The 25,619-nt window shown below is 45.0% G+C and overlaps 1 protein-coding gene across 14 annotated transcripts in view; it reads left to right on the top strand.

Moving 5' to 3' along the window:
• LOC125709747 (syntaxin-binding protein 5-like) overlaps positions 1-25,619 on the top strand; it is a 113,803-nt gene that overhangs the window by 5,189 nt on the left and 82,995 nt on the right. For all 14 annotated transcript variants that reach the window (XM_048978513.1, XM_048978499.1, XM_048978501.1 and 11 more), the window contains exon 2: positions 8,173-8,270. In XM_048978513.1, the coding sequence (XP_048834470.1) occupies positions 8,173-8,270 (98 nt within the window). The remainder of the gene's footprint in view (positions 1-8,172; positions 8,271-25,619) is intronic.

Here is a 25,619-nt window from a genome sequence, read left to right as displayed (position 1 = left end):
AAAAAGTTATATAAACCTAATCCAAAGAGACAAAGCGCACACACATCTGGCTTTCCTGGTCTGTTCTATTCACTTTAAACTTAGATATATTGATCTAATTTTCCCACAGTTCACTTCTTGTTTGGTTAGCAGTCAATAATCTTTAAAGGAATCAGTGACTCAAAAAATGCACTTTTCTGGCATGTGAATATGAATATATAAAATATTAACTTCCATGATTAATTTATTTATGCAATTATGCATTTGTTTTTGATTATAATATTCTCAGTGCCAACAGTGGGCAATATAACTGCCTAACAGCATGATTTGTTGTGATTGGAATGCATATAAATGTATATAAAAATATATAATGTGGGTTTATTAGTAAATGGTAACAAAGATGGTCATTGATACACTGCTGCTTTAAGGTTTATGAACCTCTTATATAGTTCTTCAAATATTACTTTTTCATGATGAAATAGTAGTTTAATAAAAGCAAATTAGTTTTTTTAAGAAAGATATTACCACGGCAGTTCTTTAATATTACGTATAAGTAAATTGCAATATGTGTGCAAGGTTTGTTAAGTCGTGTGTAAAAAGTTGGATGTCAAGTTAACCGACCAAAGAGTAAATCTCCAGAACACAGTTTGGTTGGCCCTCTCAAGTATAAAGGTAATAAATGTGAAATGTTTGGTAGTACACCAAGTTACACATTTGAGGGCCTCAGGAATCTTTTTTAAAGAACGTGCTAGTCATTTTTATTTGACTTGCGTATATCATCGCAGAATACTTTGGGATTCACCACACCAGAACAGCCAAATTGTCTAAAGGGGGACATTTACCGTTAGAGAACCGTGAGCTGGTATCGGTGGCTATATAGAAGGAAATAGAAGGAACATCGGAACCCATTTCATTTGCAAAATACCACCTGGATGATCCTGTGGAGGCATGAAATGTTCTCTGGATAGCTGAGCCGCTACCAAACACATGCACTCAGAGAAAACAAAGAACGTCTGCTAGATGCTGTGTACCACAAAAATAACTTTATCCCAACTGGCAAGCAAGCTAGTGGGAATGTGAAGATTAGTAGTACTTGTCTGCTTGGGGGGGCTAGACTGCTTACATTCATTGAGGGAATCTATTCATTCATCGTCATGCCAAAATATTCTGCTGACGAAGATTCTCGGATGAGATTAAGTTTAGACATTTTGAATTTGGGAACTGCCAAGTGAAAATCTAGGCTCCATTTGACAAGGAATGTTGTGAAGTAGACCGTTTATCATTGGTAGTTCTTTAAGTAACAATAATGGGTCCCAAAATTCCTCAAGGAAGACGTGAGACTGACGAGTCGCTATCGGAGATGCTTGGTCATAACTGCATCCGCCTTTGATTCTCACAATAATTTTGAGTTTTCTTCACATTGGTGGTGGAATGGTGGCTCAGAGGCTAGGGATTTGTGCTGGGAATCGGAAGCTTGCCAGTTTGAATCCCATGAATGCCAGGAGAGATTCTACTCTGTTAGGCCCTTGAACCAGATCCTTAACCTGCAACTGTTTCATCCTGGGTATGACGTTAACCTACATGCAGCCCCACAAGCAGGTCCTCCAACTTTCAGAGAAAATTGGGAGGTTGTTGGCAGGATTGGCACTCCAGCCCCTGGAAGAAACTTCACGCTGTTCCATTCCGTTCAAACTAGTGTGGTACTGAGGCATCACCCACCGCATGGCTGCACTCAGATTGTCATCCCTGAGGTGGTTTGTCGTGTGGTGGGCGCGGCAGTGTACTGTACTCGCTCTCAAACATTGATATCTCTGCTTTAAGGAATAAAAACTATGCAAATATAGAGTTTTTATGTCCAATACTGTGGTTAAAATTTCATTTTTGTGGCATGAAAGGCTCATACTATCAGATGGCACAGTCAATACATGGAATTAACTTGGGACACCATAACATAAAAGTATAATTCATGAAGCAAGCCTTCATCTTTAGTGTTTAGTATAGGAACATTACAACTTATAAATATTTCTTTTTTTCTGACAGTTGCTTCAGGGCAGCTGTCTATCTGTCTCCAGTGGGATCAGTCAACCCTACTTTTAAAACTGATGTGACTGCTTTCTGAGTGAGTCATATTTGACCCTGTGTTTTATGCCGAGTTCATATCTAGTGTAAGTATCTAGCTATGGAGTTGATGGGGATCAGTCACATGGTCACTTCACTACTCATGAAATAGCAATAGCATCAGGGACTAAGGTGAGTGTATGTGAGTCTATGCTTGCTCAAATACTAGTGTGTGGATACCTGCTTCTGATGAGTGCATAGATTCGTATGGGAGAAGGGTACTCTGGATTCTTTGCAAACTTCTTGTTAGTTTTCCCAAGTCAGAAATAAAAGTGCCATGCATATGTTTGTGAACCGTTAGCGAACACTGGCATTGCTATAGAAGCTAGCATTGTTGACGATGAAGCGCTAACTGGAGCGATTTACTCAGTGATGAATGGGAGGCCTTAAATGTTCACTATAGTGCTAAGATGAGGGAATCGAGGTAAATGGTAATTAAACAGTCCATTTCAAGACAATCCATTAAGGTGGCGGCATACTTATTGACCCAATAAACCAGAAGAGATCGTCTCCTCTCACTTGATTGGTGATCGAGATCACATTGCACCTATACAATTTGTCCCAGAAGAATCATAATCCAGATCTGACGTCTCCTCAACTTTTGTGAGACACCTCAGCTACGCCATGTTTTTTGTTCATTTTGTACATTATTTTCCAGCAGATTTTTAACGCTATCGGAACAAGCTGGACTTCATCTGATTCCCTTTTCGCTCCGCTTGTCTCCCGCTTCGGCACACGCCACGTCAGCGCCAGCACACTTGTAATGGGATATGGAAGAGGACCACTGTTCCACAGGAGGCGAATCGCTTCGTGTTTCGGAATCTCCATTGGATAGCATGGCCATTGGATGACTCAGCTGAAAATGGATCCTGGTGGCTTCAGGCCGTCCTGGACAGCTTCCGTCGCGGAATCCATAAACCTGTCAGGGTTTGCGTCTCGTGTCCATGCTGCATTTCTCTCTGCTCCAGCTTGTATATCAATGATTAGATACGAAGGTTAGGAATATTTGTGTGATTCCTCTTTAAATGTATGCAAAGTTCACATAGCAAGCAGTCTGAAAGTGTTTTCGAGATGGATGCCTCGTCAAGTCATGCATAGTAATATATGGCAGTATTTCCCAACCCAGTCCTCGAGGACCCTCTACATTTCGAGGATGGTCTACATTTTTGCTCCCTCCCGGCTCCCAGCCAATCAAGAACACCGAAAACCTGGCACAGGTGTGTTGGGAGCTGGGAGGGAGAATAATGTAGACTGTCTGAGGGTCCCTGAAGACTTTGTTGGGAAACTCTCCTGCAGAGAATGAATGTTCAGTTACAGTATGTGTATTCCTGTCTGACGCAGAGAGATGGCTGTGAGCACGCACCAAACGGTGACCTGCCCTTTTAGTGTCTGTAATGGATCCCTGTTCTTCATTTGATTATAGAGCACAAATATGCTGGGAGGCAAATTAGAATCTAATTTTTTAACCAGCTAAAAATATTCCTCAAGTTAAAGGAAGAGAGTGAAATGTTCATACGGTGTGTAATTGAAAAAATGACAGCAATCATAATTAGCTTGAAGGAAAATTAGGGAAGAACAAAACATACAGACATATAAAAACATACAGACATATAAAAACATACAGACGGAGGCGTCTGAGTCTTCGACTTGTGTCTGAATGTGCAATTTGTATGTTTCCTTTAGATTCTTTGGCTCTGCCCCACAGACCAAAGACATGCTAAGGCTAACTGGAGTTACCAAATTGCCTGTAGATATGACTCGTGTGTATATTGATGTCCCACCCTGGGTGACTCCATGCCGTGTTCCTGTAGCTTCTAGGATCCAGACCCCCAGGGACCCTGCAGAGCAAACGCAGGTATAGAAAACTGGTGGATGGATAGATCTTTAGATATCAGCTACTGGGCCTCGGTTTTGGACTGGACAGTACTGTTCCAGCAGTATGGGCGAGTCTTCGGCATCGGCGTGAGATGAGCCCCGGTCTGACGTATGAACATGTGCCTTGAGATGGAGGGAGCACCTGTTCGTTTGATATCGCCGTGTGAATGGCTGGCTTTTCCCCAGACAGCTCTTTTATCAGCTCCACTATTACATATTCAAAAAGCAGGGAAAAAAATCCTGTAGAAGATCCACGGCATAAGCCAGCTTAAATGACGATGATGAGATTATTTTTATTATTATTATGCATGACTTATATGGGACCTTTCATTACAAACCATATTTTTCTATTACTGAAGTGTTATGGCCATTTTCGTACAACAGACTCATAAGTTTACTTTTTTCAGTCGGCTGTTTTTTTTTCTTCTTTTTTCGGAGTGAGGGAGGGGTCTGCGAAGGCCTCAAGGGGCCCGTTTTTGGCTCAGCTGTGACTTTTATTGGCAGACTGAGGATTTGCACCAACCCTTAGCTCTGCTGGTTATAAATCCCACTCCCTCCGGAGGAGGAGGAGAAGGAGGAGGTGAAGCTGCTGGCGAGAGGCCAGTGAACCAGGGCAGGGAGGCTGGAAAGGGGCCTGGGGGAGGGGCAGCCGGAACCTACTGGAGACTGTTAATACAGATCTATTCTCCAGGCAGACAGAGAAGCTGTGCTTGGGCCTCCCTAGGCTCTCCTCTAATATGATTACATTTAGAAAATGTAATCCACCTCTTTTTACTGGAAATTTCTACCTATTGTGTCATTTCTGCGTACGATTAGCATTCTGATTCTGTTTTTAAGCTACGTGTTATTTACTTAAATGGAAATTCCAGTGCAGAGCAAATTTCACTTTATTCAGTGGCAGACAATTTCCTGCTACACCCCCCCCCCCCCCCGCAGAAAAAACACCCCTCTGTGGTCATCAAGATGGATTTGTAAATATTTACTGCAGGCTGCGCCCTTCAGATATATTGATAAAAACATTTCAGACCTTTGATAACAGCGCATGCACATTAAGAACATGTGAATTGCCCTTTATGCTTCAGCAATACTAGTATGCTGAGCATAAACAGCCATACAAGGTCTGCAGGCTTCTCTGAACAGTCAGCAGAAAATGGCCCATCATGTATATTCAGCTAGTATAAATACTTATACAGCAAATCTACATTTAATTTCATTTATGCTAATTTGCATAATTAATGCCTAGGTTTAATATTATTTCTGAAAGATGCATATTCATTTGTGATTTTATTCAAAGTAATCTAATGTATTAACTGAGCATATATTACTCAAATTATTAAGTAATGTATGCAATTATCCATGCGTCCGTCCATCCGTCCATCCATTCATCCATCCATCCATCCATCTTGTTACTTATTTAACATGGCATTTTGATGTCTAATTCCATAGAAATAATATTTTAGTCAGCAAATATAGTTGCAAATTAAGTGTCTATAAACCAGTCAAAGGCACCTCTAGTTCAGACATTCTAACAAGGTGTTAATGGTTTAATTCAGGTAATTAGCATATTAGATGTCAAATTTCCATGAATTATTACTAAGGTCATAATGGGTTGGCAGGTAAAATTCTCTTATAGACTCACCATATCAAGCATACTCTTATAGACTCTATTAGATTGAGTACATGAAGTATATTCTTATACACTCTAATAGACCCTATATCAAGTACACCCCTATAGTCTCTTATAGATTCACTGTATCAAGTATACTCTCATACACTGTAATACTCACTGTGTCAAGAATACTCTTACAAAATTCAGTAAACTCATTTTATCAAGTATACTCTTATTCACTGTAATACGCTCACTAGATCAAGAATACTCTTATACACTCTAATAGATTCACTATACTACATATACTCTGGTTACATTAAATACGATTCTTACTGCATGGGAAGAGGAACTTGGGATGGAAATTTCTGACCACACCTGAAATACTGCATTAAGTAGAATCGATAACATCACTACCTGTGCAAGACGTAGTTTGATTCAGTACAAAGTACTCCAGAATATTCATTATAGCAAATCTAAGCTAGCCAAAATATATCTTAATGTTGATGAACGGTGTGAGTCAATCTAACTCATATATTTTGGACTTGTCCCAGTTTAAAGAAGTAATGGTCTGAAATATTCAAGACTTTATCGGAAGCATTTAATCTAGACATGCAACCCAATATTGAAATGACTGTTTTTGTGGTTAGAAGAGATGGGCTTTCAATTAACAAAAAGAAGAAAGAAGCTTTTGCTGACAAGAAGACAGATCCTGTTAGACTAGAAGTGGGTATACAGGTGCCCACCCAGGGTCTCACAATGGCTTAGTGACCATTACAATGTCTTATACTAGAAAAAAATAAATACTCTCTTAGAGCGTCTATTCATTTTACGTTTTATGCAAAATGGAACCCATTGTATTCCATCTGACTAATCTCCAAATGGTCCATTATATATTTTCATATATTATATATATATATATATATATATATATATATATATATATATATATATATATATATATATATTTCCCCCCCCCCTTTGTTAGCAGCAAAGTGGGTGGGTAGAGGAATTTTTTGTGTAAAAGCATAAATGATGAACTGTCTTGCATCTTGGATGTTTGTACATTCTGATTCTTCTCGATGAAAATATTGTAAAGAAAAACAAAGAATTGCTGTGGCCACACACCGACTTTCACAGATACGGGAGAGAGTAGGACGTTATTCTCATGGATGGTCACCCAGGCACAGCTAAGCCGTAATAAGGAGGGGCGGGTCAGCGATTGATGCTGACACGATGAGCAGGGCAGCTCGACCTTCCTGTCTGTACCGCTTCAGCGAATTTAGGAGGAGGGGCAGGGTTCAGATGTCCTATCAGGGGCGAGCGTGAATGACAAGGCGGGGCAGTCTGGCTCCTCCCACGAAAGCAAGCCTCAGGAGGGGAAGGGAGGGCGGGGCTGACAGACAGCTGGCTGTGTGAAGTGTGAGTGCAGAGCAGGGGTGCAAAGGACACTCATACCTGCATTCCCTTCCCTTTGGCTGAGGCGTGGGCGGGTGTCCCAGCCTCGTGTCAGAGACAGCTGGGGACAGAGGTGACTCGTTCGTGTGCGGTTTATGGAGTGCGGCTGGTACATCACCCTGGAGTGCCCCCCAGAGGCTGGGCCTGAGGAAGCTGTTGAGTAAATAAACAAACAAACAAATAGTCTTTAGTCAAAATGGTAATTGGCAGGAGGTGAGCTTATATCCAGTGGTGGAACTAGAGATTTTGTACCTTGTGAAAGCATATTATATTGGGACCAATCCAATTATGTTACAAATTATTAAGACCCCTGTTACTCAGGGGCCCTTAGAATTGTCCTAATCCCCCCCCCACCCCATACAGCGGCATGTCGCACAGCGAATTCCCGAGGGTTCACTCAATTATTTTCTCATCTTTCCTTCATCTTGCCCCTCTACTCTCAGAAATCACCCTCATCCACTGTTTTTCTCTCCCTTTTCCTTGCGCCTGTTATTCTTCCGTTATCTGCTTCACTCCATTTGGATACCCTGGCCCAGCTTTAAAATAAGGGGAGGGGGCATGGAAGTGACGATAAACCTCGGGATTGTAGCGGGCTGAATGCAGGCGACCAGGCCTCGGCTCAACAGGGATGGCGGGACGGCATCTCTGGGTCAGACGGAGTGGTCCTCGCGCTCGGGTTCAGCCAGGCTCACCGCCTCCCCCCGATTCCCTCCCATAGCGACTGTACTCTGATTAACGATCACAAGGAAATTCTCACATGGACGGGCTTATATCACATATTAATAAACAGACTGAAGGATTATAAATATTCTATGATCCCTGGTCATTAAAACAACACTGCATTTTTGTGTTCTCGTAATCGCTCTGGGATCTGTGAAACCAAGCTGTTTTCTAGAAGATTAAAGGGCCAGCTCTAATTTTCACCTACTGAAGGAACTTTCCAGAAAAAAAAAAAGTGATTAACAAACAATGCATTTTATGATTCATCTCTGTGACCCTGCATTGGATTATCAGTCGCAGAACTGGTATAAGATTTTACATGCTGTGCAGGCTTACAGCGCTGTAGCGTCCTGCCTTACCATCACTGCGTTTCTGTACATGTGATTTACACGGCTTTTAACGTGTCTTCCTTTCAGACCGTCCGTCACGGATTCCCACATCAGCCAACAGCTCTGGCCTTCGACCCAGTTCAGAAAATCTTAGCCATCGGCTCTCGGACGGGAGGAGTGCGAATGTATCCTTTTCCTGCCTCTTTCGGCCTCATATGCATGAGCGCCGCGGTTTGATGTGCGCCTTAGTCTCCGGGGAGACGCGGCGTGTCTGAAGGACTCGCCCAGCCCCAGGTAAGAGTGTCATTCTGATATCCCCAGCTGCTCTCCTCCTCCCCCCTGGAGGCTGCCATGACACGTTGTGCTTTTTTATTACACAAAAATAAAAACGAACACACCAGCGATGCTGACTAACAAAGCTTACAGCGTAAACATGAATGGAGGCAATGATTGCACATGGGCGGTTTCTCAAACAGTGCTCGCACACAGGGACACACTCAGAGCAGGATAAAACCTTTAATATTTGTGAAAATAAATGGGTCGCTTTCTGAATAGATCCGAGCGCAGGCGAGGGCAGCAATTCTCATATCCTTAAGTAAAATTTTAATTAATTAATTTAAAAATGAATTTTTAATTCAGCGCTGCTATATATACGCACATTTTGACCTACATAGTCAAAGCCTGATTTTAAAATTTTTATTTATTTCATCATTAGGATATTTATAGCTCCGATGAGTCGAGTATGTGGAGTGCTGACCAGAATTTGGGGCTAATGTTCTTCATGCTTTGCTTCGTTTAAAATTCTTTGCAGTCAGCACTGGTAATGAATCCACAGAAAAATGGATAGGGGCTACTTAGTTTGGACTCCTTTTAAAACTTTTCATGGCCTCCGGTCTTTTCCTTTCAATTAGTGACTGCACGCTGTTTGTATATGGTGGTTATTCTCTTCAACGCAATCTTCTTATCTTTAGAAGAATACTCCTCAAAGGTGGAACCTCCCCTCATATTTTGTACGTGCCGATTGTCTTTTCTGGGGTCTGCAACTATAGCATATGCTGTGTTGAACACATGCCAGGTACTTTTTCTCAGTTCTTATTTAGACAGGGATAACATCTAACATCTGAGATGTGGCTAATCTTGCATATATAGGCCTGCCAAGCTGTTGATTAATTCATGTCTATGAGCTGTATGAAAATACGGTGTATCTCAGAAGGTGCCTGGGCCACTAGGTGGGGCCTTAGTCAAGAACAGAGGGTGCATCTGAAACTGTTTACTTGCACAGTACATACTGAATTTTGTTAGAAGCCTACTACTCAACTATTAATGAAGTGCATAGTATAAGTATGCTTGAAAACAGTATGCATACCCTCAGACATATTACAGTTGCTATCTTACATATTATCTGACTCAAATGTTTACCAATGACATAGCTTGACCTCCAACTTGGACCGTCTGAGGTTCGCTGGGGACTGGGTTGAGAAATACTGGCGTAGTATCTCATTCATACTTAGGATTCAGACATACTGCTCTCCTTGCATACTATATTTCACCTACTACATAGCAAACAAGTATTTGATTTCAGATGCACCCAGAGAGTGTGAACATCGCTGTCTCGCCTGAGCCAGTGTTCACATGATACATCCCTTCTCACAAACAGCTTATTATGTTGCGCTTTTGCTATAAACAGTTTTCATTGTGAAAACAGAATGGGAAGAGTTGAAGAAGAGGATAAAGAAGGTTTGGGATGGCAGGGAAGGTACAATAAAAGTGCCTGAAATGAATGAACAAAGGTACAATTAGTTCAGGTTAATATTTTTCCTCCAACATACAGTGTCCTCAAAGTCATGTGATGAAATGTGCATATAATATGCTTCATAATGCATTTATTAAGAATAAAAAGTGCTCAATTAGAGTGGCAAAGCTGTTCTTTTGGCCAACATTGAACTAAATCACGAAAGCCTGTGTTTTCAGGATGATGTCTGCATGCGTATGTGTCATGTTACAAAAACAGTAAAAACTACTATACTGTAATAATTTGCTGGAATTTCATTTTGTCCAAGAACTTTTACGAGTAGGGAGGCCAGTCTTAAACTTCGAGTTACCGTCTGTGGTTTCAGCTGCTATGCCTTGTATGTGCTCCGCAATGCCTTCTTTGCGAGTTCACCATTTTGGGTCTTAGACGTGCACATTTAATAAACAGGTATGAGCCTGTTTATTACACAGCAAGAGTGTGTAGGTGTGGACACCATCTGTCTCGGAGAAGGGGGTGAGTCAGGTGACCATCTGTGTTTCATGTCACCTGTTCCTTATGACAGTTATCTGTGTTTCTATGGCTGTGTGAAGCCCACTCCCAGTGCAGAGGCTCTGCATTGCGTATTCTCGCCCATTTCCCGTGGCATCTTTCCTGTGCTATCTTGCCGTTGTCCGCTTCACCTCCTTACAGCTCAGGTCGTTTCCCGGATTCCTCGTGTCAGATGGCTTCTGTCCTGAGCTGCGTAGGATTTCCCATTAACCGATACGAACCTTTTTGTTCAGCCTCCCACAGTGCATCCCGAATCCGTAGCCAGACCTTTCATCAAACTAACTTTACTTTTCACTTCGTAAGGTACATCCATCAGTCGTATGACCTCATATCCGGCATGTGGTCACTGAGAGCTTATCCTAAAGCGCAGGGAATAACCTGGATGGGACTCACCCTCAACGGAGGCACCAAATACCTACTTATATTGTGCCGCAGGAGGTAACCTTCCCAACCCAAGAGATCATGCAGTCATTACACATGTAGAGCGTGGGTGGAATTTGGGCCCCCAGCCCAGGAATTCTGAGCCAACTGTGCTACCCATTAAGCCGGATCAGTCTGATGTATGAAATCATGTATGGAAATTATATTATATGTTTTTTGGCACATATAAAAACCATGTATTAAGTATTGCTCAGTGCAGCTAGTGGTAACTAAAATAAGAGAATGAGCATAATTGCTTTGTAGAATGTGATTTGTTAATTATGCTGTGTGCGTGTTCACAATCTGGGCTCTGTATACAGAGTGCAGGTATAGCTAGTTAATAAGGGTAAAACCATTACACTCTGCGTTTTGAGATGATTTATGTAAATGAAATTCTCTCTGGTGGTGCTGTACTGTATGTGGAAAGTTCTGTAAATGGAGCTGCTGGTTGTGGTGCTGTACCTGGAGAGTTCTGGAAACGCATTAGCTGGTTGGTATGTTGTATGCCGAGAGATCCGGAAATGTACTTGTGACAGGGCTGCAGGAGTGACGCTGGGAATTCTGGGCCCCATGAAAGCGCATCATACAGGGCCTCAGACCCAGAACAACTAATTATATTTTACTCTATATGACTATATGTCACTCAAGGCCCCTTGCTGTCATTTTAATTCCTCCCCCCCCTTCATGGTGCCCCTGTGGTGCTGTACTATGCGGAGAGTTCCGGAAATGGATTCCCTGGTTGCAGTGCTGTACTATGCGGAGAGTTCCGGAAATGGATTCCCTGGTTGCAGTGCTGTATGTATTGTGTTCCGGAAATGGATTCCCTGGTTGCAGTGCTGTACTATGCATAGAGTTCCGGAAATGGATTCCCTGGTTGCAGTGCTGTATGTATTGTGTTCCGGAAATGGATTCCCTGGTTGCAGTGCTGTATGTATTGTGTTCCGGAAATGGATTCCCTGGTTGCAGTGCTGTATGTACTGTGTTCCGGAAATGGATTCCCTGGTTGCAGTGCTGTATGTATTGTGTTCCGGAAATGGATTCCCTGGTTGCAGTGCTGTGTGCATTGAGTTCCGGAAATGGATTCCCTGGTTGCAGTGCTGTGTGCATTGAGTTCCGGAAATTGATTCCCTGGTTGCAGTGCTGTGTGCATTGAGTTCCGGAAATGGATTCCCTGGTTGCAGTGCTGTGTGCATTGAGTTCCGGAAATTGATTCCCTGGTTGCAGTGCTGTACTATGCATAAAGTTCCGGAAATGGATTCCCTGGTTGCAGTGCTGTGTGCATTGAGTTCCGGAAATGGATTCCCTGGTTGCAGTGCTGTGTGCATTGAGTTCCGGAAATGGATTCCCTGGTTGCAGTGCTGTGTGCATTGAGTTCCGGAAATGGATTCCCTGGTTGCAGTGCTGTGTGCATTGAGTTCCGGAAATGGATTCCCTGGTTGCAGTGCTGTGTGCATTGAGTTCCGGAAATTGATTCCCTGGTTGCAGTGCTGTGTGCATTGAGTTCCGGAAATTGATTCCGTGGTTACAGTGCTGTATGCGGAGAGTTCCGGAAATTGATTGCCTGGTTGCAGCGCTGTATGTATTGTGTTCCGGAAATGGATTCCCTGGTTGCAGTGCTGTATGCATTGAGTTCCGGAAATTGATTCCCTGGTTGCAGTGCTGTATGTATTGTGTTCCGGAAATGGATTCCTTGGTTGCAGTGCTGTGTGCATTGAGTTCCGGAAATGGATTCCCTGGTTGCAGTGCTGTGTGCATTGAGTTCCGGAAATTGATTCCCTGGTTGCAGTGCTGTGTGCATTGAGTTCCGGAAATGGATTCCCTGGTTGCAGTGCTGTGTGCATTGAGTTCCGGAAATTGATTCCCTGGTTGCAGTGCTGTACTATGCATAGAGTTCCGGAAATGGATTCCCTGGTTGCAGTGCTGTACTATGCATAGAGTTCCGGAAATGGATTCCCTGGTTGCAGTGCTGTATGTATTGTGTTCCGGAAATGGATTCCCTGGTTGCAGTGCTGTATGTATTGTGTTTCGGAAATGGATTCCCTGGTTGCAGTGCTGTATGTACTGTGTTCCGGAAATGGATTCCCTGGTTGCAGTGCTGTATGTATTGTGTTCCGGAAATGGATTCCCTGGTTGCAGTGCTGTGTGCATTGAGTTCCGGAAATGGATTCCCTGGTTGCAGTGCTGTGTGCATTGAGTTCCGGAAATTGATTCCCTGGTTGCAGTGCTGTGTGCATTGAGTTCCGGAAATGGATTCCCTGGTTGCAGTGCTGTGTGCATTGAGTTCCGGAAATTGATTCCCTGGTTGCAGTGCTGTACTATGCATAGAGTTCCGGAAATGGATTCCCTGGTTGCAGTGCTGTGTGCATTGAGTTCCGGAAATGGATTCCCTGGTTGCAGTGCTGTGTGCATTGAGTTCCGGAAATGGATTCCCTGGTTGCAGTGCTGTGTGCATTGAGTTCCGGAAATGGATTCCCTGGTTGCAGTGCTGTGTGCATTGAGTTCCGGAAATTGATTCCCTGGTTGCAGTGCTGTGTGCATTGAGTTCCGGAAATTGATTCCGTGGTTACAGTGCTGTATGCGGAGAGTTCCGGAAATTGATTGCCTGGTTGCAGCGCTGTATGTATTGTGTTCCGGAAATGGATTCCCTGGTTGCAGTGCTGTATGCATTGAGTTCCGGAAATTGATTCCCTGGTTGCAGTGCTGTACGCAGAGAGTTTCGGAAATAGATTCCTTGGTTGCAGTGCTGTATGCATTGAGTTCCGGAAATTGATTCCCTGCTTGCAGTGCTGTATGCGGAGAGTGTCGGAAATGGATTGCCTGGTTGCAGTGCTGTATGTGGAGAGTTCCGGAAATTGATGCCCTGGTTGTAGGTAGGCCCAAAAAAGTTAGTAAGTGGGCCGAGAGAATGGATCGCCTAAATGGTGTCCTTGAATCCAGTTGATCAGGGGATGATGGCGTCTGACGCGAGCTGGGAAAATCTGCTGGGGCCTGGGTTAGGCCCATATCATGCGGTAAGGTAGTGGGGGTAAAATACAAGCTTCACTGCACTTTGTGCCATTATGTGACATTTAGCCTTTTTTTCCTGGTCGCTCTGAGGACCCTCCTTTGATCCCACCCCGCAGCCCGACCCCAGGTGCAGTCAGGGCCCCCCAGCGCCAGGCCGGGCCCCATACCTCTCTCACTCCTGTCGAGCAGCAGCAGCCTGACATTTCAAGCATTTCTGTGCACGAGATTTACAAGACTTATAGAGAGAGCGAAGCGTGGGGGGGGGGGGGGGGGGGGGGTTATAATTTTTCACACTGGGAGATGGGGGTGCTGGGCGGGTGAAGACCAAGCGGATGTAATGGCTTGACTCATGCATGAAGCTTTAGGAGGTGGTGAGTCTCCATCCTCCTCTGTCTCAGCCTCTGAATAAAAGGCAAAAATGGCCAGACTGCCTGTGACTGATCACTCCCCCCCTCGGCATAAACACACTCCCCTCCCCAAATCTCACCAATCTCTCTCAAACTTCCCGCCTCTGACTGCCCCCCCACCCCACACATCTTGTCGCATTGCTCATGCATACTGGTCCCACCTCTCGTCCCCCTCCCCTTTCCGGTCCCCTGCTTCTTCCCAATCTCCCACTGCTCTCCCCTCCACTCCTGCCAGGCCCCGCTCCTGGCTATTAGCACGCGTGTCACGTGTGGGCCTCACTGCGGCTCTTCTCCCTCTCCCCGGCTCGCATCTCGCATCACAGTGCTGCTCCCGCGCCTCTGTTCTCTAGCCGGGCTGGCTGCCGGCTCTCCATGTCACAATTCCCTGTCCCTCTATTGTGTGACCCTTTTATAGCACCCTGCGCGGGAAGTGCGGTGGACATATCTACTCCTGTCGTCAGAAATGCTGCTGTTTTTTATTTATAAATATTATCTAAATATAGCCTGTGCGCGGTGTCTGTGTGAATGAGGGGGTTTATTTATATCCTACTTTAGTGGGGGCCTTGCAGACCCCCACCAGTCCCAATCTCTCTCTCTCTCTCTCTCTCTGCTTTATGTCTTCTGCTTTCTCAGTTGTGCTCCCTGACATGTGTACCCTGTGGAGGTTTTATATCGCTCAGCAAAGCGTCTGTGTCATTTTCGTGCTCGTGGTGGGCACTAGTCGCCGGGGGGGGGGCAGGACCGCGTGGATCTTTTAGGCTGTGCCTGTCCACGCCCTGGTGCTGCCGTGCACCAGCCACTGCGCTTGGTTCTGCTCGATAGAGACCCCTATTTTCCGCGGCCCCCATCCCCCGAAGGCTCATAATTACGTCAGGGGGGGTTTTTTAAACTGATGTCTCTCTCGACACGCTCTCGTTTTTTACAAGTCTGTCTGGACGTCCGGAGCCCCCTATTAAAACAGACATTAAATTCCAGGGGTGATTTGCTGCTGCCCCTGTCGCGTGACTGCTGACACATCCTTACATCGTGTTCCACGAGTACAGTATACTATCTGGTTTGTTTCATCTGTGGCGTACAGGAACATGTCATCATCTGGGAACTTTCTCAGTGCGGGATGAAGAACACCCTCAGTGGAACCCCCCGTAGAACCCCACTATGGCTGCAGTATATTTTGATCCGACTGCATTGTTTTAATTTGATGTAGTCTGATTTATCGCTGCCATTACAGATTTGATTAATGAATAGTTGATTAATAGCCACGTGACGTTTTCATGCTTCTTCACGCAACAATTGAACTGAACTCACTTTGGTATGGAGATCCAGTGATCATAATCATTGCCTGTTTTCCAGATTAATCAGTCAAAGCTAGATGTATTGACAAATAGAATATGTCCAGTAAAAAAAAAAAAATTCTTGTTACTGTCACCCATGATTAATGTTTGGTTATGAAAGGAATACATCCATCCATCCATCCATCCATCCATCCATCCAGTAAAGGGTTACACTGAATCAGCACAGGAGCATGGAAGGTTAGTATATTTCAAGACATTAATGTGCTTTCGTTGCGTCTGGTTTTCTGACCGATACCACATTTCTCGGGTATGTAGAGCAATTGCAGTCCTGCTGCTTATGATTTTGTTTCACCTGCAAAAATAGTGATTGAGATCCTCAGCGATTTTGTGTTCCATGCTGGTCTAGGCGCAGGTCCAGCCTGGCTCACTTCCACAGCTCTGCTGTGGGGTGGGGGATGGGGGGATCACAGTGGTTTATGGCCTGTGTGGCGTAGCAGAGTTCCCTGTGGGTGTGATATTTCCCTCCATTCATGTGTGCCCAGAATATTCCTGCCATCTCTTTCTGAGGCGGGCTCCCCGGTCAGGCAGAACCCAGCCTGCTTTTCGGACGCTCTGCCACTGAGGTGGCCCCTCCCTATTCACCTTAAGTGCCGAAAGGCTCTGCGATTTAACGACACGTTTTAACTCCATTGTGCTGGGGTGTTTCAGCCCGTCTGAGCACTCCTCCTTCTAAATGAGCTCAGTTCCTTATACGGGAAGGCCTGCGGTGAGGACGGCCTTTTAAAAAATTTAACGAAAAAGGAAGATTTTTACAGCAAAGCCGATGACAAATTGGGAAAGCGGGCTAATGGCACTTGAACATTATCCTGCCTGGATGGGGATCAGGTAGTTGGGTGTTTGCTGTGGGGCCCCAGAGAACCCAGTGCTGCAGGGTGTGTCTGAAACACTCCCTTAAACTTCAGAGGACCTCCTTGCCTACAAAACCCAGAGAAACTGGCGAGAGCATACTCAAAGAAGGATACCCAACAAGAATGCGAATCGCCGCTGACCATCGGGTGGTGCCCGCTAGCGAGGTTTTACGCACGTGTGCTTGTCCGACACAAACCCGACAAAATAAAACATTAAATCAAATATATTAATTGTAATGTAATGATAGCATGCTCTGCGCGCCTTGTATTAAGACTAGGAAGGTATCTTGTTCTGAATCAAGAGCCTCCACAGCAGAAGCTTTGAAAAGAAGTGAACCGAGATGCGGCGAATCCATATTACGTTGAATCCAGGCGGCGAATCGAAACAGGTTACTTAAGGAAACCGAGGATTTTTCAGCTCAGGGTGATGGTGCGTTCGATAGTATTGATCACTGCCCAACACTGGTGTCGTCGCCATTGCATGGAGAAATCAACAACATTCCAGAGAAGCAGCTCCGAAGGCTCATTAAACTAAGAGCAAGACCAAGGTAAATACAGTGAGCAAGACCAACGTAAATACATACAGTAAACACCGGCATGTTCTCTTTCTGTGTTGTCTTCAGCAGTAATAGCTATTGAGATGGCAATCCCCTTGAGATACATGGAGTGTTGTTGTGTTCATTAGCTTAGTTTGGATCTTAGTTCAGTACACATACCGTTAAGTCTTCATTATGAATCTCGTTTCGAGTCATTCGCTCGAATAGCATGCCTTCGTTACTTGGAATGCAAAAGTGCTGTTCCAGGAGTGCGTTTATGCACCCGCCCCCGAGAGACCTGCAAGGCATTGGTGACGGAGTGGGTGGGTGATGGGGTTCTGGAAAACCAAAGCTTCCCCCTGTCATGTGTCTACGTGTGCATGGGTACCACTGGGACCAAAGTCCACCTGCAGTAAAGATCTGTAGCCTTGGATACGCCTTCGTAGCTGTGATGGCCATCTGGAGGAACATCGTGATCATGGCATAGGAGAGAGTTTGATATTGTGGGGGGGGGCATTTAATTTAAATACTGTACAAAGGTCTTGTTTAATTGGGGGGGATGATTGAACCCATATTAAATATATATTAAATATAGCATTAAAGCTGAGTTTTGAGGTAGGCAAACCTTATATTTGCAGTTCATTTGCAGTGCCTTATGCAGTGTTTCCTGACCTAGACCTTCGGGACCCCCAGACAGTCCACGTCTTTGCTCCCTTCCAGCTCCAACACACACCTGAACCAAACAATAAAGAACCCTGAATACCTGGTACAGGTGTGTTTGGAGCTGGGAGGGGAGCAAAGACGTGGACTGTCGGGGGGTCTGCACGGACTGACTTGAGTAACATTAGCCTAATGTTTTGAGTAACGATCAATGCTCACACTTATGGTTTCCGTTGATTGATATTAGAATGATTACTGTTAATGTGGAGGAGGAATAAGAGTGACTGCTTTGCTGGGTCTGTGAGCGCCCAGGTATAAATAATCGGAACTTTCTGAAGCATAAATAATATACATTTAATGTTCCTTTCTAGTTCATTGCACGTAATAACAATTAATTTTACGTTAATGGATATAATTATTGTTATTTCATATTTCACTTTTTCTGCATCCACATGTGTAATCGCTCTTTTAGCTTTTCCATTTTCTCCTTCGCTAATTAAGGGCTTCCCTGTTTGCTCAGGTTGCTTAAGTTGTGGATGGTGAATAAAAAAATAAACATTAACCATATCATTATGCGTAATGAATGAGCAAGACTTGCAATTAAACATGCCAGGAAATTGTGTGTAGTGCTTAATTTTGTCTTCCTACACATGCATGCACATACCGCTTTACTCTGATGTGTGATTATTTTAGTAGAAATTACAAACTCTCACAAGAAATCAGTAGCGTTCTGTAATATGTATACGGCGTTATATTTACAGCGCTTTATAACATATCGCATGAGATCTCTCAAACTGACTTCTTGTCATAGGTGTTTCCTGCCTGGAGTAGCCTGAAGCCCAACCCCCCACCCCCAGTGACCCTGACCAGGATATAAAAAATCGAAAGATCGCTTGCTTGATGGATGTCAGTTATACAATGGTGTGCAGGCCGAATTGTGATGGCTTACGGAAATACGTAATCTTTTGTGACACTGATGCATAATTCACAATGAAAAGATCTTACGTAAGGCATCATAACCAGATTTGCTAAGGAGAGAAAGGCGCTAGCGATACTCTGCTTCAGGTCTCCTCGTGCCATGCTGAAAAGCAGCACAAGCATAATGGAGATGCTAATTCATCCAACCACATGTCATACGATCGTGGGAGGACATCTGGGTAGCCAGGAGAAACCTGTGTGACACGGGGAGAACATGCATGCTCCACACACAGAGAGCGGAGGTGGGGCTCGGAGCCCCGGCCCTCGAGCTGTGAGGCACCATGCCACCCACATGATAAAGTCCTTCTTATGTCTCATTCTATTGCCTTAAATATTTAAATGGTACCTTTAAGAATAAGTCAATAAATGCAATAAACGAACACGAGGTTCTTCACAAATGTCATGTTCTCCACCAGTCACACCAGTCGTTTCTCATGTGTGGTTCCCCAAAGGTGCGATGAGCTGCCAAACCACGTCCAGTCGTCAGACTCCCTCTGCACCATCAGGAAACCCCTAAAGGCCAATCTGTTCCAGGAATTCCTCCTCCAGTCTGATGTCCCTATGTTCTGTAAATGTTCTTAATTTTGCACTTCTCATCATTGAATTGTCTTATTAGATTCTTGCTTTGTTTGGTAGATGTCGCGCAGCTCCTGCTCTAATACCACTTACACTAGTGTCTGGGCTTTCATCAGAAGCACTTAATCTAGCCTAGTTGACTCCTTGTCAGCTGTATGTTTATAACGTGCTATTTGCCTCACTTGGACGTCACTTTTGGACAGAAGTGTCTTATAAGTGAAAATAAATGTAAATTGCTTAATTGAAATCAAGCCAATGTGTGTGTGTATGTGTGTACATGTGTGTATGTGTGTATTTACTTATTATGTCTCTGTGGCTCCTGTTATTTACCCAGTTGGTCCAACTATTCTTTGGCTCCAACAGCCCCCCCTGCTATGTTGAGGGGGTGGGCCTGTCCAGTTTCGGCCAAGGGGGCCTCGCCGTGGTGTTAAAATCCAGCAGTCCTAGTTTTCGTAAGACTCTGTATGAGCAACCCTAACCCCCCCCCCCCCCACACACACCCCCCCTCCACAGCCAAATGGGATGCATGAACAATTCCCTCTTAACTTCAGGGCCCTGTGTGCTGTTAAAGAGAGAGTCGCTGAAATTTCAATTATAGACCCAATGGGGCATCTCTAAGGTCAAGTTTCAGTCAGAGAGGGATGAGGGAAGAGGAGGTAACTGACAAGAGAGGGGATTAGAGGCGATGCCAGGAAGCCGGGTGCGATTGGAAAGACAACGTGCTACTTTCCAGTAATATACTATGCAGCGACTCCTTATTTATTTAAAAAACAGTGTTTTATTGCAGTTACTTCTTATCTCTTGATCTTAAGGTACGTTGAGGAAATAGGTACATTCATTCCTTGCATGAATGAAGGCGAAATGCAGGCACGAATCTGCAGCTGGTACATGCTGTTGTTCGCCTAACTGTGCTGTCCTACGGCAACCTACTAGATCACATGGTGTCATTCGGCCATTTCAAAGCTGTGGTTCCAATGGCCCACTGATAAAATAAAAAGGGTAGCTTTGATTGCGTAAAGATTTTTTTATAATGCCGCCATTGTCCAGTGGTAGATGTGGCCTCGTGGCACGTCTCGCATAGTATGGGAACCGCAGATGCTGTTGCACTGACCCAAATTTCACCTCTCACAAAATGCCACATTCCAAAAATGCAGGTCAAGAAATGCAGCCTGTCATGCAATTTAACGGCAGCCAAAAAGCGTCCTGCTCAAAAATGAACAATAAGAGTAATACAGAGATTAGTATTTTTTCATTCTGGGTTTATTTTTTGTGAAGTTGTTTTGTGATGGATAGATATTGGGAAAGAGGAAGTGAATGGATTGCTTGGTGGTATAGTACAAATTTTTTGCTCTTATTGTATTTTGCGTTTTATAGAACTTCGTGTTTGTGTTTCTCTGTATAATATGAGTAACAGTATCTTCAGTTGTGTTGCTTTGTATAACGTTTGAGGGGGATAATTTTCTGTTGGCTAATTTGTTCAAGTCAAAATAAAGCCTTTCATAGAGCTTTCAGAAAGTGTAATTGCTTGATTCTTGGATTTCAGTGGAGAGAAAATATTTCTATAGGCTGTCCCTCTCCTCTCCAGTATCCTTACTGACTTCACAAGCTTGTGAGCATTTCACAATGATCTGAATAAAAAAAATCCGCAAATTGTCTTGCTGGTGTTTGTCCCTGAAGGATACAGTCATTTTGACTTAAATGTCATCATTTCCTGGTTGAGTCTGAACCAAAGGTTACAGAATGTAAATGTATAGTTTCTGGTCTCCTAGACTCCCCATTTGATCCTCTTCTCACACTGAATGTTCAAAAATTAAAAGCATCGGGATGATTTTGTTTCTTGCGACCTGGCTGCCACTTTGCTCGCTCTTCTGCTGTTGACTTTGGAATTTTGGGAAGACGACTAGGATGGGAGGCAGGGCAGTGGCTCAGCAGTCAGCGATGGACTATGGATGTCAAGTGTCAGCCCAAACTCTGAGTGTGTGGAGCTGCCTGTTCTCCTCCATGTTTGTGTAGGTTTCCTACAAATACTCTGGTTCCTCTGACTGGAGCGCGTGTCCTGCAGCCTCGCTGGCAGTGCAGCTCCAGGCTCGTCTCAGCCCCTGTGCTGGAAAAACGACTTGCCATGGTTGGAGACGCATTCCTCCCTGCAGTTGTTTTGCCTGCCTTGTGAGCTCATTTCATGCCACGTCGCACGCGAGCAAGCCAAAATGAAGCGTGCCTGACGACCGCGTCCTGACACCTCCCCGCCGAGCGAGATCTGCTCCTCGCTTTTCCCGTCCGGCATCAGTTAGCTGGTGAGTAGTAATAAGTTAGTTCCCTTGCATCTGCCCCCCCCCCCCCCCTTTTTGCCCCCCCACCATGCCAGCCTGCGTGAATGAAAGGCCGGTTATGGCAGGCGAAGGCCTCCGTTTCCGAACGGGCTTTGAGAAAGCAATCATCAGTGCAAACAATACAACAGCTGTCCCTGTTTATATTAGCTACGGTAATGATGGGTGCTGGCAGGCACAGTACGTACCCCCCCCCCTCCCCACCCGCCCTTATCTGATCGAATCGAGACAGAGAGGTTCAGAGCTCAGAGCAGCAGCCCAGGGGGATAAATGAGGGCTGTGGGAAGCCGGTCCCCTGGATTTCGGAACACGAAAGAGGAGAGGCCACAGCCCGCTGCCATATTTAGCATGCCAGACGCGGGCATCCAGTTTTTGCTCCTGTCCTAAAATGCTAATTTTGAGTGGCAGGATGAAAGTTCCAGTGAGAGATTGCGCTTCACACTGCTTATTTATTTTTGTTTCACGCCAACAGATGCGAGAAAGAAAAGCGCCACGTTTTTGTTTTTTTGTTTTTCCCCGAATGTGCGGAATGCGGCGCGGTTTCCATGACGACCACGATCAACGCCGCCAGCCGAGGCTGTCGTGCCGGGACCGCGTGACACGCTGACAAGTGGGAGGGAACAGCCGATCACTCGACGGGACGCTGCGACGCTGCGAGCAGCCAGCCTTTTTTTCTAACTCTGCCCCCTCCCTGGTGTTTGTTTGCTCTTGCAGAGCCCCTTCTACTCCCCAGCAATGCTTACGCCCTGGTCCTGTTGCGTTTAGCAACACCTGAGAGGGTTCTCTCATGGTTCTGAGCCATGTGACTCTCCTGGCCTGCAAAATGCCAGTAGCTAATATAAAAACAGGAATAAAAGTTTAATATATAATTACAACCCTACTTAATAAAGAACAGTGATCGGAAGGGTAAAATAACATAAAATGAAGGCCGAGCAGAGTAATCTTTATATGCAAATAAAATGAGGTGTGATCGCTTTAAGTGAGAGAGGTCTACCTTGACTTCATAATGAAGAAGGTCCACTCTGCTGCAGTCGATTAGTGCCGATTCTTTCCCTCCTCATCACATGTCCAGCGGGAGGGAACATCATGCATGGTGTGATTCTACCCACCCCGGGGCCAAAGAGTGTCCCAGTGAACTGGGGGGGGGAGGTAGAAATTAGGCTTCTTTCTTTATGATGCCTCTCCGCCTTGAGGCATTTCAATGCCGAACAGGTTTTCTGCTGTCATAGTGACCCCAATGTTTTAATTTCCCCTCCCGTTCGCTTGATTTCCCATGCTCGTCTCTTTCTTCTTTCTTACTGTTGCCGTGGCCCATTAGAGACGATTGATTTTGCGATCGGAGTACGCCCCCACCTTAACTTCCTGTCGTGAGGACGGCTCGGCTTGTTTAAGCCGGGATGTGATCGATGAGCCTCCCTTTGCTACAGGGTCCAGCTGGTGTTACGAGAACCTCTACCAGCCTGAGTCACATCTGGCGTGAAGAACGTCAACGAGATTTCGCTCCCGTCAGCAGACTTACGTAAGGCGTGAGTTTCGCTCACCTCGTGGGAGACTACTGGGGGGTTAACCCACGCGTGTGGGTTTATGCAAATGTCGGTTAGCGCTTTAGGGAACCTAGAAAAAAATAATACATTAAACATGCTATACTTAGTACTAAACTGCTCATGTTCCTCCTTAGACACTGAGGCTTGCTCTGACTATAGTGTGTGCATGTTTATAAAAGTCCACGCTTGAGTGTTTCGAGCCGTGCGTCCTCTTGCACTGAAGACCACGTCTTGCTGTGCACTTATGCCCCAGCATCTGCCCCGTACGGCTAACTGAGTGCGTCCATGTCAGATCGTGCGTGTAACCGGATCTCACCAAAAGCTTTGACATGTATCTTGGCGTAATGCTTTCAAATGATTGGGGGAAACATCATGCAGCCAGGTTTCCCAATTCCCATTTTCGAGGACAGAAGTGACATTTTCGTGTGCGTGCATCATGTGTGTATGCGCGCTATATATAGAACTGTCGTAAAACGTAATCACCTCTCACGCGGGTTCCATTGCATTCAGGTTTATCGCCAGAAGGCTGACAGTTTCGGGACTGACTGAGGAATAAATCCGATTTCCATGAAAAATATTAGACAAAAGCAGAAAGTAACAGCACTTTGGCTAAAATATAACCACAGTAGTTCTGTGTCTCTCTTACGGCTTAAAGCAACTCCTCCTTTCTCATGTTGTGCTTCCCATCTGATTCTGTCTTTCTTTTGGTTCACCTCTCTCTCTCTCTCTCTCTCTCTCTCTCTCCACATCCTTTCACCCGTCTCCCCACACACACCTCGCACATCTGTCAGGGAGCTGCCCCGTAGAGATGGAAACGTGTCCTAACAATCAGCAGGCCTCAGCCATAAAAAGGTAGCATGTGAGAATTGATTTTCCCTTACGGTGGGCCGAACCATGCCCGTCGGACTTTGGGGGAGGTTGGGGGGGGGTTGGTGAGCGGCCGCTGTCATCGCTGTCTGTGCTCCCCGTGCAGTAACACAGGATTTTATTATCTGCACTTAAATCTGTAGAGCAGAAAATTTTACATGGCTTCCCATTTTCGTTAGCTGGCGGTGGAGGGTGGGGCTACAATAGTGAGCTCTCCGTTTAAAGACACGAGGACTGAAAAAGGCCACAGCCATCAGAGAGTCACCCTGCCCTGCTCTCATTCTCTTTACATGGTTTCCTTATGCCTCAGAGAGGAACGCAGGCAGAGAGCCTGCCAGCTTTAGGGTCTCTGCAGCATCCTGTGTCCATCACTTCTCTGTTTCCCCTATTTTCTCCACTGCGGGATGACGAAGCAACGTAACGATGGAAGCCGGACGTGTGTGTCGCTTCTAAAGACGGCTAATGGCTATTGGGAGCATATATTCATCATTTGTTGATATTTTTTCTCGGATAAAGGGACAGTGTGTGAAAGCCGTCAGTGTCAGTCCCTGGAGAGGAGACATGTAGCTCTGGGTACAGAGGAAAGGCAGCATTTGTGTGTGGTGGACTGTGGATCCTCTCTGCTCCCCTGAATGGCACAAAATGTGCAAACCAAGGGTATATACAGCGGCGGGGTCACAGGGACACTGGGCCCAGCAGAAAGCTGATTGACCTCTGGAATGCCCATTTCCCTGTCAATTACCGATTCAGAACATTGGCTAATTATAAGGTTGGCCCATCTGTGTGAATTATCGCTCCTCTTATGCCCCTCCACCTTAAAAAAATCCAAGAATTGCTCCTGCTGCAAACCCAGGGCCTAAAGCTCTGAGTCCTTGTCCTGCAGGGGACCCCCTGTCCCCTTTATATGTCTATGATGCATACTGGTCTCCTGCGGTGAAGCAGAGCAGCAAGACACGGTAACTGAGCAGCATATTCCAGGGCTCATGGGAGTTTTACTTACACAAAAACGTTCTCAGGGCAGAATCATCATCATCATCATCATCATCGGAAACCCTTTATTGCTGATGCAATATACCATGGCACCAGTCACAAGTACCGGTGAATGACAAATGATTGGTTCAGAGAGATAATCAATCAGATTGTAGAGGAGGTGGGTCCAAGCAGCTAGAGGAGGCAAGACCAACCAATCTGATGTCTTGGTCCCACCTCTCCTAGTTGCTTGGGCCCACCTCCTCTCCAATCTGATTGGTTCAGAGAAATAGCGAATCATTTTTCGTTCTGCCCTCAGAATATTTTTGTGTAAGTAAAATTCCCACTAGCTATTTCAGGAAGTCCGTGGCAGGAAGCACCCTGGATAGGATTCTACAGTAGTTCATTACTTACAGTTCATTAATTACTTTAATTTCATTGCTATTTGCATTACTACTGCTACTTATATGTTATTATCTGTTAAAACAGTCAAAGGAGCGCATTTTGAATATCCTTTAGAGTAAGGGTTCCCAAATTGTTGATGCCTGCAAACCAACATGCATTGTGCAGAAACCTTGGCAGTGCTGGCATGGGGGAGTAGGGGTTTGCTGGGCGATAAAACTTGTGGATCGATCAGCAAGCTAGATTTAGTAAGTTTGTCCGTTTCCAATTTTTTTTCAGATGCAATTAGAATGTTCAAACATCAGGGGTTATAAAATAAAGACATGGCTTGAAAATATAT

Source organism: Brienomyrus brachyistius, chromosome 16 (genome assembly GCF_023856365.1).
Source record: "Brienomyrus brachyistius isolate T26 chromosome 16, BBRACH_0.4, whole genome shotgun sequence".
NCBI lineage: Eukaryota > Metazoa > Chordata > Actinopteri > Osteoglossiformes > Mormyridae > Brienomyrus > Brienomyrus brachyistius.
This window is presented reverse-complemented; position numbering and strand designations above follow the sequence as displayed.